The sequence below is a fragment of the Nyctibius grandis genome, chromosome 31, assembly GCF_013368605.1.
Source record: "Nyctibius grandis isolate bNycGra1 chromosome 31, bNycGra1.pri, whole genome shotgun sequence".
Taxonomy (NCBI): Eukaryota; Metazoa; Chordata; class Aves; order Nyctibiiformes; family Nyctibiidae; genus Nyctibius; species Nyctibius grandis.
Window position 1 is genome coordinate 1,486,761 of NC_090688.1, and position 12,134 is coordinate 1,498,894.

Below are 12,134 nucleotides of genomic sequence, written 5' to 3' on the forward strand. Positions count from 1 at the left end.
AGGACGAGGTTGAGACGCACACGTGCGCACACACACACACACGTGCGATGGTTGATGAGAAGCTCACCATGAGCCAGCAACGTGCACTGGCAGCCCAGAAAGCCAACGGTGTCCTGGGCTGCATCCCCAGCAGCGTGGCCAGCAGGGCAAGGGAGGGGATTCTGCCCCTCTGCTCCGCTCTCCTGAGACCCCCCCTGCAGTGCTGCGTCCAGCTCTGGGGCCCCCAACACAAGAAGGACACGGAGCTGTTGGAGCGAGTCCAGAGGAGGCCACGGAGATGCTCAGAGGGCTGGAGCCCCTCTGCTCTGGAGACAGGCTGAGAGAGTTGGGGCTGTTCAGCCTGGAGAAGAGAAGGCTCCGGGGAGACCTTCTAGCACCTTCCAGTGCCTGAAGGGGCTACAGGAAAGCTGGAGAGGGGCTTTTTGCAAGGGCATGGAGTGACAGGACGAGGGGGAATGGTTTTAAACTGAAAGAGGGGAGATTGGGATGAGATATTAGGAAGAAATTCATTACTGTGAGGGTGGTGAGACCCTGGCCCAGGCTGCCCAGAGAAGCTGTGTCTGCCCCCTCCCTGGCAGTGTTCAAGGCCAGGTTGGATGGGGCTTGGAGCAGCCTGGTCTGGTGGAAGGTGTCCCTGCCCGTGGCAGGGGGGTTGGACCTAGATGGTCTTTAAGGTCCCTCCCAACCCAAACCAGTCTGTGATCCCCAGGAGTGACCCCAGCCCCGGGGAAGGGATTTCCACCTACCCGCCGTGTCTCCGAACCACTGCCAGCTGCCATGCCTCAAGCTGCCCCAGTGCTTTTGGGGGTCCTTCCTCCCTGCCACCCTCTGCGTGGTCCCGCTGCCCCCCGAGCAGCATCCCCCAGCTCCGGGCAGCCCTCCCGGAGCAGGGCGGCCCCTCGCTGTGCAGGGATGTGGCTGAGAGAAACAGCAAGTCCCGGCCTTGTTCCTGCCTTGGCCAGTCACATCCCTGCGGGCCTGGCCTGGGATGCTGCCCCAGCCCAGCAGCCTTGGCTCCAGCCCCCCAGCAGCCTCCCCATCCCAGAGGAATCCACATACCCCATCTGGGGGTAATTAACAGGCGTGTTGTAACTCCCCACAGTGGGTTCTTGCTCCCTCTCGTGCCTCGAGGCCTGTTTATGTGTTGTGGGAGCCACCAAACCTGTTTGGGATGTTCTGCGGCCCAGGACCCCTCAGGGGATGTGGGGTTAACACAAAGGCTCCCTTGCTTTCAATTTTTTCATGTCTCTCCCTGCAGGAAAGAACCTCTACACCAACGAATACGTAGCTATCAAATTGGTGAGTCCCTCTGTGGCCGGGGCGGTGATGGTCAGGGTCCCTGGGGAGGAGATGGTTCCCCCTCGGCAGGCTGCTGGAGCGGGTTGCGAGAGGAGGTGGGTGGATGGATGGAGGGAGGGATGGATGGGTGGGGAGCTGCAAATCGAGGGCAGGTGAAGGCCACGCACGTCATTGCCGGTGGGGTGATGTGGGCCCGGGGAGAGAAGAGCTGGGGCTTGGCTTCCCCAGGGCCTGGCTGCAGGCTGCGCTGCGCTCAGCCGGTGCTGGCAGCACAGAGACCTCCAGGAGAGGGTGGGCCCCGCTGATACCTGCTCCCATTAATGTCTACACCAGCACCTGGATCTCTCTGGAGAGGGTGGATCTGGCTCCCACATGGGCTGGTTTTCTCTCGTCATCCCCTGAAGCTTCATCTCCGTTTTATACCTGTTTTTTCTCAACCCCAAACGCTCTCAGTCGCTGCTGCCAGCAGGAGAAGGAGGTGTCTGACACCCAGACCTCCCTCACATCGTGCTCCCTACAACAGCCTTAACCATTCTCCTTCTCTCCTCCAAGGAACCCATCAAGTCCCGGGCCCCCCAGCTGCACCTGGAGTACCGGTTCTACAAACAGCTCGGCAATGCAGGTACGGGGCCGGGCGAGCTGCCGCGGGAGCCGGCCGCCCACGCGACACGGCTGCGACGGGGAGATTGCCTATAAATGTGACTGTAAATTCGCTCCCCGGCGTGAGCGACTCCTGCCCATCTGCTCCGCTGGGAGAGGCCCATTTTACACAGAGCCACGTCTAATCTTTGATCCTTTTTTATTTAGTTCTTTCCCCCCCACCTCCCCCGCGTGCAGATGGAGCTGCCTCCGTCACCCTCCTGCCAAGAGCAGAGCCAGGCTGGCTGCAGCGTGGAGGGGGGGCAGTGCAGAGACACCCCCCACCCCATCTGCACCCCCCCATCCCAGCTCCAGCCGTGTGCTCCTCAGCCCTCTCGCAACCCCTGACAGCCCCTCCTCCGTCTCTTGCAGAAGGAATTCCTCAGGTTTACTACTTTGGCCCCTGCGGGAAGTACAACGCCATGGTGTTGGAGCTGCTGGGACCCAGCCTAGAAGATCTCTTTGATCTGTGTGATCGAACCTTCACGCTCAAAACCGTCCTGATGATTGCGATCCAGCTGGTGAGCACAGCCCCTCCGCCTCGCCCGCGGCTCTGCGCGGCCACGGACTGCCCCGGGGAGCGGGGCCATGTGTGGGCACAGCGATGGGAGTGCCTGGGACCCCACAGGGAAGGGGAGGGGAAGAAGGGGTGAGCCAGAGCCCAGCTGAGACCCTGCGGGCTGGCACATCCCAGACCACCATCCTCCGAACCTCACAGAATCAACCAGGTTGGAAGAGCCCTCTGGGGTCATCGAGTCCAACCATTGCCCTGACACCACCATGTCAACCAGACCATGGCACTAAGTGCCATGTCCAGTCTTTTCTTAAACACCTCCAGAGATGGTGACTCCACCACCTCCCTGGGCAGCCCCTTCCAATGCCCAGTAACCCTTTCTGTGAAGAAACTTTTCCTAATGTCCAACCTGAACCTCCCCCGGTGCAGCTTGAGGCTGTGTCCTCTTGTCCTATCGCTGGTTGCCTGGGAGAAGAGACCGACTTCCCCTCGCTAGACCCTCCTTTCAGGCAGTTGTAGAGAGCGAGAAGGTCTCCCCTCAGCCTCCTTTTCTCCACACTAACCCCCCCCGCCAGGTCCCTCAGCCGCTCCTCATCACACTTGTGCTCCAGACCCTTCACCACCTTTGTTGCCCTTCTCTGGACTCGCTCCAGCACCTCAAGGTCTTTCTTGTCGTGAGGGGCCCAAAACTGCACCCAGGATTCGAGGTGCGGCCTCACCAGTGCCCAGTACAGGGGGACGATCCCTGCCCTAGTCCTGCTGGCCACACTAGTGCTGGTACAAGCCAGGATGCTGGTGGCCTTCTTGGCCACCTGGGCACGCTGCTGGCCCATGTTCAGCTGCCATCGACCAACACCCCCAGGTCCTTTTCCCCCAGGCACTTTCCACCCCCTCTGCCCCCAGCCTGTAGCGCTGCGGGGGGTTGTTGTGCCCCAAGGGCAGGACCCCACACTTGGCCTTGTTGAACCTCATACCATTGGTCCCGGCCCGTTGATCCAACCTGTCACGCTCTCCCTGGTGTAGGCGGGCTCTCCCTTACCCCCACGCAGCCCCTCTTTGAGCACAAACGAGCGTCTCTCACTGTCCCCGAGATGTGGCCGGACTGAGGCTGTTTCCTCGCGCTGGAGGACCCGTTGTGCCCCCCCAGGGTGACGTACGGGCTGAGGGGAGCAGAGTTGTTGGTGAGACAATCAGAGCGGAGCCGGGCCCAGGGGAGGAGGGTGCAGGGAAGCTGCAGTCTGGCGCATCTCCGCCACCGTGCTGACGTGCCCTCCTGCCCCCAGATCACGCGGATGGAGTACGTCCACACCAAAAGCCTCATCTACAGAGACGTCAAGCCAGAGAACTTCCTGGTGGGGCGGCCGGGCAGCAAGCGGCAGCACACCATCCACATCATCGATTTTGGCCTGGCCAAAGAGTATATTGACCCCGAGACCAAAAAACACATCCCCTACCGAGAGCACAAGAGCCTGACGGGGACAGCACGCTACATGAGCATCAACACCCACCTGGGGAAAGGTGTGTGCGCAGCTCGGGGACCGCGGGGTGCGCGGGGCTGGGGACAAGCTGCCGCTCCTGCCCTTCAGCCAGGGGTGTTGGCAGGGGACTTGGGGTGCTGCGGGGTCTGGCAGGGACAGGGAAGGTGGCTGCAGTGGGAACGTGCCCGTGTCTCTTTGGTTTTCTCTGTGCAGAACAAAGCCGCAGGGACGACCTGGAAGCGTTAGGGCACATGTTTATGTACTTCCTCCGCGGGAGCCTCCCTTGGCAAGGCCTCAAGGTAACTGCCAAGCTCCTGCCATCCCTGGGCACGGCTGCCCCGGGGGTCTGGCTCTGCCCTGGCGTGGGTGGCATCAGGGTGTGGGGAAGCTTTGGCCCCCGGGGTGTTGGAAGGTTGTCACCCCGCCAGATGCAGGGGCTGTTGCTCTGAGCTCTGTGCCAGACCCTTGCTGTGCTGAGTGGCTGGAGGTGTCCCCCTCTGTGTTCCTCCTGCTGTGTGGGTGTCCCAGCTGCTCTCACAGTGGCTGTCCTGAACCGCAGTCCCTGGTGTTTGTCCTCCAGACCTGCCCTGGGTGAGGGGGTTCCTTGGGAATGAGCTCTGTCTGTTACCTGGAAAAGGGGGACCGAGAAACCATTCCTGATCCCCTGGCACCCGGTGCCTTCCCCGCTCCCGGGGACGCGCCTGGGCCCTGTGCTGACCTGCTCCTTGTCCCTGCCAGGCTGACACGCTAAAGGAGAGGTATCAGAAGATCGGCGACACCAAAAGAGCCACTCCAGTGGAGGTGCTCTGTGAGAACTTCCCAGGTGAGGGCACTCTGCTTGGCATCCCTGGCCCCAGCCCGGCCCCAGAGCCCGCTGCCCTGCCATCCTGTCCCCCTGCCCCACCTGAGCCCGCTCTGTCCCCGCAGAGGAGATGGCCACGTACTTGCGCTACGTGCGGCGGCTGGATTTCTTCGAGAAGCCCGACTACGACTACCTGCGCAAGCTCTTCACGGACTTGTTCGAGAGGAACGGTTACGTGTTCGACTACGAATACGACTGGGCAGGGAAACCGCTGGTGAGTGGCGAGGGAGTGGGGCTGGGAAGAGGGTGCTGGGCCCCAGGGTGCCCGGGGGGCGGCGGGCAGCGTGGTGGGGAGTCAGCGGGGTCTGTAGCAGCAGCCAGGGAGGGTGCAGGTTGGCAGTTGTTCCTGCCACCCACATCCGTGCCCGAGAGATCAGCCCCACCAGTCCTCAGCAGACACCAGCAGCCAGCTCCGAGCCGGGGCTAAAGCTGAAGCTGTGACACAGATTTGGGGCTCCTGGAGCTGAGGGGAGCCCAGCAGCCGAGTCAGCACCTCGCTTTCTGCCGTGGGCCCCCTCCGTGGGCTCGCTGCAGCCAAACCCCAAGCGTGGGGCTGCTGGGGCAGGCAGGGGGCTGGGATCAGGCCCTGATCCTGGGGTGTTTGGCCAGCGGGGGGTGCGGGGCGGCGGGGGGGCTGCTGTGCCACGGCTCATGTTGTCCTCGTCGTGTCCCCAGCCCACCCCCATCGGCACGATGCACAGCGAGGTGCAGGTGCAGCCCCCGAACCGAGACAAAGCACAGCCACACGCCAAACACCAGGTGAGCGGCGGCGCGGCCCCGGCCGGGGCTCGGGCCCGCGGTCCTGCGCAGCTCGGGCTTCTGCTCCGGAGACCCACGGAGCCCAGCGGGGCCTCGGGGTGGGCACAGGCACGGGGGCATCCGCTTTTCCCCAGCGCTGTCTGTGGGAGGGCGTCCTCCCTGCAGGGCTGGGTCTGTGGCTAGCGGGGGGACTGGGACAGTGTCCCTGGGGCCAGGTGGCCTGGCAGAAGCGGGAGGAAGCAGCCGTGGGAGGCTGTAGCACGGCGGGGAAAGGCCAGGCCTGGGCTTCAGCCCACCAGCTGCAGGGTTTAGCGCTGGCCGGGGGGTGGGGGCACAGGACAGGCTAAGGACGATGGCCCCCGTGCCGCGTCCCCATGGGAGTAACTGGCTGCTCCGTTCACGGTGCCGCTTTCATCACTGGGACGGGGACACGGGACAAGGGAGGGGCTGCCTGGGCCTCGACGGGGGGTCATGGGGCAGCTTGGCAGCGTTTTGCCCCGTGCTGGAGAGGGGCTGGCTTTGCCCTGGGAACCAGCAGGGCACGTGGGGCTGAGCTGGGAGCAGCCCGGGGCAGGGAGATGGGCAGAGCTGTGCGGGCAGCTCCTGGCCTGGCTCGCTGTGGTACCCAGCCCTTCTCGGGTGCCGTGGCCTGTCCTGCCCTGGTGCAGGCAGCTTTGGCACTGCTGCCATCCTGAGCAAAACTCACGTGTTTCCCAGCGGTCCCAACCAGCCCCTCGTCCTCTTGCCTTGAACCTCCACAGGGAGCAGAGCACCTGCAGACAGGCTGGAGCCGTGGGTGCAGCACCCTGCCCTCCCGCACCCCCGCATCGGCCCAGCGATGCTCAGTGCTGCTCCTGGGAGCACGGGGGGCCTGGGGCAGCCCCAGCTCTCACTGGGCAGCGCTTCCTCAGGGAGAGGGTGATGTCTTCGAAGGGCCTCTGGCTTGTTCCTGGGAACTTGCTCCCAGTCAGGTCTGCTCGCTGCCTCCAGCGTCTGAGACATGCCGCTGTCCCTGGCCCGCTCCGATACGCAGCTCCGCGGGGCTGGATATGCTCCATGGGGCTGGATGTGGGGCCGGCTGTGCTCCGTGGGGCTGGATGTGCTCCGTGGCGCTGGCCGTGCGCCGTGGGGCTGGATGTGGGGCTGGTCGTGCTCCGTGGGGCTGGATGTGCTCCGTGGGGCTGGCCGTGCTCTGTGGGGCTGGCTGTACTCCGTGGGGCTGGATGTGCTCCGTGGGGCCGGCCGTGCTCCATGGGGCTGGATGTGGGGCTGGATGTGCTCTGTGGGGCTGGATGTGGGGCTGGCCGTGCTCCGTGGGGCTGGCCGTGCTCCATGGGGCCAGCCGTGCTCCGTGGGGCTGGCCGTGCTCCGTGGGGCCGGCCGTGCTCCGTGGGGCCAGCCGTGCTCCCTGGGGCTGGCTGTGCTCTGTGGGGCCGGCCGTGCCCTCAGCTGCCTGGAGCAGACGTGCCCAGAGCCCGGCTCCGTGGCTGGGGGCGTGGGGGGTGCGTGTCCGGGGCAGGGCGGATGCAGCCCCACGGTGTCACCGCGGGGACCCCTCTGGGGAGCCGCCGGGACGGTGCCACGCGCGTGCCCTCCGCAGTCACACACTCGAGCTGCTCCGGTCATGGTTTTGCTTTTGCATGTCTTATTTTCTCGACTCCCTTCGCCACTCTTCTCCCTGCCCCTTCCCTCCACCTCGCCCTTCTCGTCCCCATTCTTCCTCTTTTTTTTTTCTTTTCTTTTGTTTCTTTTCATTCTGTTCCTCCTGCCTGTCGCGAGCAGCCGCCCGAGGGGACGGAGTTGTGGGATCCTCAGGCCGGTGGGCAGCCTGCCGAGGAGCCTTTGGGAGCTCACCTGGCAGCCGGCAGGCTCGGGGGGTCCGTCCAGGTACACGCAACCACGCGCCGAGGGCAGGGGCGGGCGCGGGAGGGAGCAGAGCCAGCCTGCGCCACGCGACCTGCCCACACGGCCGGGCACAGGCCAGCGTGTGTCTGGGGCCACGCATGCCCAGGGTCTTGCCCAGGCTGCCCCGCGTGGGCCCAGGGGCTGTGCTGCCCTGTCCCCGTGGTACGGGATGCTCACGGCTCACGGACGAGGCTGGTGCTGCTTCCCAGGGGGTGCCAGGCTCCCTCGGTGCTGCCCGGGGGGACTCGGAGGGCGGTTAGAGATGGCAGAGGAGCCATCGGGCTCTGCCCCCAGTGCCGCTCGTCCCAGCAGCGCCCGACACCGCGGCCTTATCCCACCTGGGGCCTTCCCTGCGCCTCCTTGACTGGAGCGATGGCTTCGGGCCCGGCTTCTCCTCCCTTTCCCTGGGCTGCCCTCGGCCTCTGCTCCCTGCCTCAGTCCTGCGCCCGCTCGCAGCCCCCGGCCCTGCACCGCTGGTGTCCAGCCCACGTGGGTGGCCGGGCAGCCACGGTGGGTCCCCCTGGCTGGGCCTGCGCTGCTTCCTCCGTCTGCTTCTGTCCCCGCTGCTGCTGCTCGCTCCTGCTGCCCCGCCGTGACTCCCCGCCGGTGCTCGGTGCAGGGCCGGGGCAGAGCACGGTGCCGGCTCCTGCTCTGCCCCGCGCCCCCCGCGCCATGTCCCCTCCCCGCCGCAGCGCCCGCTCCCTGCTCTTGCTCCGCAAACCCCCCCCCTGTCCTGCGCCCAGCCCTGCGGGGGGGTGTTGGTGACACTCAGGGGATCTCCGGGCTTGTTTCGAGGGGGCTGTAGCTCGGGGGAGCGCTGCCCGCCAGGCGGGTGCCGGCTCCTCCATGAGGCCGGGTAGGGCCGAGCCCCCTCGCCGGGGCCGAGCAGCTCGGGGAGCCTTCGGGGAGCTCCTGGCTTTGTGGGGGGCAGCGGGCGCAGGACGGGGCGGGGGGGTTCAGACAAGTCCCGGCTGCCTCTGCCGCCCCCGTCCTTGCTTTGGTGCCTTGGGTCCCCTCCTGGCCCTGGCCGGAGCGCGGGGGCACCTCGGGGCCCGCAGGGTGGGCGCTGGGCTGAGCCCCGCAGGGCCCGGCGGTGCTGGGGCTTGGGCCGTGTCCAGTCGCTCGGCCACGGCGAGGGCTCCTCGGAGCTAAAACAGCTCCGCGGGGCCGTGGCTCCTGGTGACCCCTGTCCCCGCGGGGTGTGCGGGGGGTCCCAGGAGCCGGGATCCAAAGCCCTCTGCGATGGGGCCGCTGGGGCGTGCTGAGCACCGAGGCTGAGCACCGCTGCCTGGGCGAGGGCACCGTCCCGCTGCCCTGCGTGGGGACCCCAGTGCTCCCGGCTCCCGCAGGGCTGGAAGGGGCTGTGCCACCTCCTGGGGCTGCACCTCTGTGGGACACAGCTACCGCGGGGCGGGGGCCGAGGCTGAGGACCCAGCCCGTGCCCCGCGGGCTGCCCCGCGCTGACGCTCGCCTCTCCCCAGGTGATGAGCTCCACCAACGGCGAGCTGAACACGGACGACCCGACGGCAGGACACTCGAACGCCCCCATCACAGCCCCCACCGAGGTGGAGGTGACAGACGATACAAAGTAAGGACGCGGCCGCGCTGCCTCCCCCTCACCGTAACTCTTCCCTGGCACCCCACGAGGGGTGACCCTGCAGGGCCACCCCCAGCCCCTTCCCGGCCCCAGCTCCAACCATGGGCGTTTGCCGTGCCTGCCATCGCGTGCCGTGGCCGGTGTCACTCACCATGGCAAATGTCACTCACCGTGGCCGGTGTCACTCGCTGTGGCCGGTGTCACGTGCCGTGGCCATCGCGGTGCTCCCAGTCCAGCCCCTGCCATGTACCGGGGGCACTCAGAGCGCGGCTCTGCCCACGTGGGGCTCGCCGAGACGCCGAGGGGTTGCTGTCCCCCCTCACTGTGACCGTGTCCGGGCGCTGACGGGGTCCCCTCTGTCCCCAGGTGCTGCTGTTTCTTCAAGAGAAGGAAGAGGAAAACCACCAAACGTCGCAAGTGAGGGGCCGGGCCGGGTGGAGCGGCGCGTGCGATGGCTCCTCTCCCTCTGGCCGTGGCTGGATCTTGACCCGCGGAGCCGGCGCCGGCGGCCCCTCGGTTTGGCTGGGGACGGCGGGGGGGGAGCCGAGGCGGACGGGCCCCCCCAGTGCCCCAGCGCAGGTGGGGAGCGGGGCCTCCCCAAACTGCTTGTCCCCCCGGCGCGGGGCCGTTTACTCGAACCAAGCCCGACTTTGCTGAAGTCCCCGCGTCCGTCACAACAGAAAAGAGAAAAAAAAAAAAAGAAAAAGAAACCGAAACAACCGCGCAGCGTCACTTGCTTTGGAGTCTCTAACTAGTCTGAAAATGGGGATCAACTCTACAGACTCGGAACCGTCGCTGGCAGAAGAAGCAGAAGACAATTTCAGAGCAGTGGGCTAAGGAGGAAATTTAATTTTTTTCTTTTTTTTTCCTGTTGCTTCTTTGTCTTTTAAGTTAATTTAAAGTGAGTCTCGGTGCAGAGTGCTGAGTCGTCAGTCTTTGACCGTCATCTTCAGCGTTACTGAATTCTGCTCTTCTTTTAGGCCCCCCCCCGCGTCCCTCGGTGGGTCCCTCCCGTGGGTCCCTCCCTTCGTTAACGCCGGTGGTGACGAGCGGTGCGGGCTCCGGCGCGGTGAGAAGCGCTGGGGGCCGGAGCGGGAGGAGGAACCGCGTTTACAGTCCATTTTCCGATGCACTTTTTGCGAGCAATACCGGCGGTGGTTGGTCCTGGGTGACTCCCGGGGCGGGGGGACGCGGGGACAGGGACTGCTGGGGCCTGGACTGCCCCAGGGCCACCTGGCCGAGACCAAAGGGACCCGCGAAGGGAGCACGGAGGAAAAGTGCAGCAGCCCCAGCTCCGGTGCCGCGATGGCTCGGGGCTGGGTGTGTTTCCACCGCGGCGTCAGGTGTTTGCAGAGGTGGCCGCGGGGCAGCGGTTTATCAGCCTCTTTGGTTTTACAGCCCGTTCGCCGCGTGTCTGAGCCCTCGCCGAGAGCCCCGGGGCGGCAGCGGGCGCAGGGTGGGCCATGGCCGTGGCCGACGGCACCGCGGGGGCACGTGGCCGGCAAAGGGCATCGAGGGGGTCTGGAGCTGCTGATGCAGCCCCCGCCTGCCTGCGCTGGGGGAACTGGAGTTTATTGCAACTTACACACGGACACAGACACCCACCCACACCCCCCCAAACCCTCACCACCCCAGGGCACTGCAGCTTCCCACGGCACTGACCCCGTGCGCGGTTGTATTGATCATGACACATTTGGGATGGGGGTGGGGGAAACACACGTATCTTTACCAAAACCCTGTTGTTCTGCCCCAAAAGAGGGGCTGAGGCTTTTGTGTGGAGGGGTGGTGAGGGAGGGGCAATGGGACCACCACATTTGGCCAAACTGACCATGTCTGGGGAGAGCCTGGAGGCCCCGAATCATGAGAGGGGCTGTGCTGGCTGGGGTGAGGGTGCCAGGGTGGGGGGGGGGGTGTCACCCTGCCCCTGCACCCATGGCTGCACATGGGGAGGGCACTGCGCTGTGTCCCCTCTTCTTCCTACATTTGGGATTGATTCCCCCCCCACCTGACTTCGGCTTCTCCTGGGCTGCAGCGGGGCAGGAGGGGCCAGGGCGGCCCCGGCTGCTGCATCCCCCGGCCACGGCGGGGGCCCATGTGCAACGTTTGACCTTGGGTCCCCAACGAGGCAACAAACAAAATTAAAAAAATATATATATATAAAATAATCGCCTTAAATGTTCCCTGGGAGCGGCCCCTTCCCAGAGCATCGGCTCAGCCCGACCCCGGCAGAGGCCGAAGAGGAGCCATGGAGGGGAAGGGCAGCGGCCGCGGGGGTTTGCCCGGCTCCGGACCCTCTGCGCTCGCCACGGGGGCAGCCGAGGACGGCGGTGTGGCCCCCCCGGGACTCGCTGTCCTTCCAGCGAGGAGTCCAAATCCTGAGATTGTACGTGAGGGCGTTTGTTCCATCGCGAGTTTAGTTACTGCTTTAAAACCAAGTGTACAGAAACGGCATTTCAATTTCTCTGATGCTTCCTGGAAGCCATAGAATTTAGGGGCTTTTTTTTTTTAATAAAAACAATTAAAAAATAAAATTAAAAAAATCTTTAAAACCTCACACGTTTTTTTTTCTGTGCTTGATTGCGTGGCTGGATTGGGTGGTGGAGGGCAGCTCCCAGCCGGACCCCCCCCGTGCTCCGACACAAGCCGGGCTCTGGCCGGGGGCTCCAGCCTGAAGGGCCACAGCCCCGATGGGGTGAGGGAGCTGGGGGAGCCCTCGGCCTCGCGAGGAGGAGGAGGAAGGAGAGGACAGGATGGGCATCATGCTTGAGCCAGGCAAGATCCAGCCATGGTCACAGGACCTCGTGCCTCCTGGAGAGCTGAGGAGCGAGGCTGAGGTCCCTCCCTGCTGCTCCTGGGATGCTGGGGCCACCAAAGTGCCCCAGCCCGGGGTGGCCCAGGGCTGGAGGCTCCCCCCAGCCCACCCTCCTCGGCAGCCCCTAGCCCAGGGGATCACAGTCACCAGGCGGCTCCGACACGGCCCCGCTGCTCCCTCCAGGGCAGAGCCCCGGCTCCAAGGAGGTGAGCAATGTGCCGGGAGCTGCTGGAAGGTGCTTTGTTGGGGCACAGGGGGGGACCTCGGGG

At 65.3% G+C, this 12,134-nt stretch overlaps 1 protein-coding gene across 3 annotated transcripts in view; it reads left to right on the forward strand.

The window, feature by feature from the left end:
* Nucleotides 1–9,971, forward strand: part of CSNK1G2 (casein kinase 1 gamma 2) — a 48,483-nt gene extending 38,512 nt beyond the window's left edge. For 2 of the 3 annotated variants that reach the window (XM_068420876.1, XM_068420877.1), the window contains exons 3-13: nucleotides 1,259–1,299; nucleotides 1,852–1,921; nucleotides 2,311–2,459; nucleotides 3,736–3,970; nucleotides 4,144–4,229; nucleotides 4,669–4,753; nucleotides 4,858–5,006; nucleotides 5,468–5,551; nucleotides 7,334–7,438; nucleotides 8,938–9,044; nucleotides 9,420–9,971. In XM_068420876.1, the coding sequence (XP_068276977.1) occupies nucleotides 1,259–1,299; nucleotides 1,852–1,921; nucleotides 2,311–2,459; nucleotides 3,736–3,970; nucleotides 4,144–4,229; nucleotides 4,669–4,753; nucleotides 4,858–5,006; nucleotides 5,468–5,551; nucleotides 7,334–7,438; nucleotides 8,938–9,044; nucleotides 9,420–9,474 (1,166 nt within the window). In that variant the 3' untranslated portion in view covers nucleotides 9,475–9,971. The remainder of the gene's footprint in view (nucleotides 1–1,258; nucleotides 1,300–1,851; nucleotides 1,922–2,310; nucleotides 2,460–3,735; nucleotides 3,971–4,143; nucleotides 4,230–4,668; nucleotides 4,754–4,857; nucleotides 5,007–5,467; nucleotides 5,552–7,333; nucleotides 7,439–8,937; nucleotides 9,045–9,419) is intronic. The other variant, XM_068420878.1, reaches the window with a different exon arrangement.
* The last annotated feature ends 2,163 nt before the right edge of the window (nucleotides 9,972–12,134 follow it).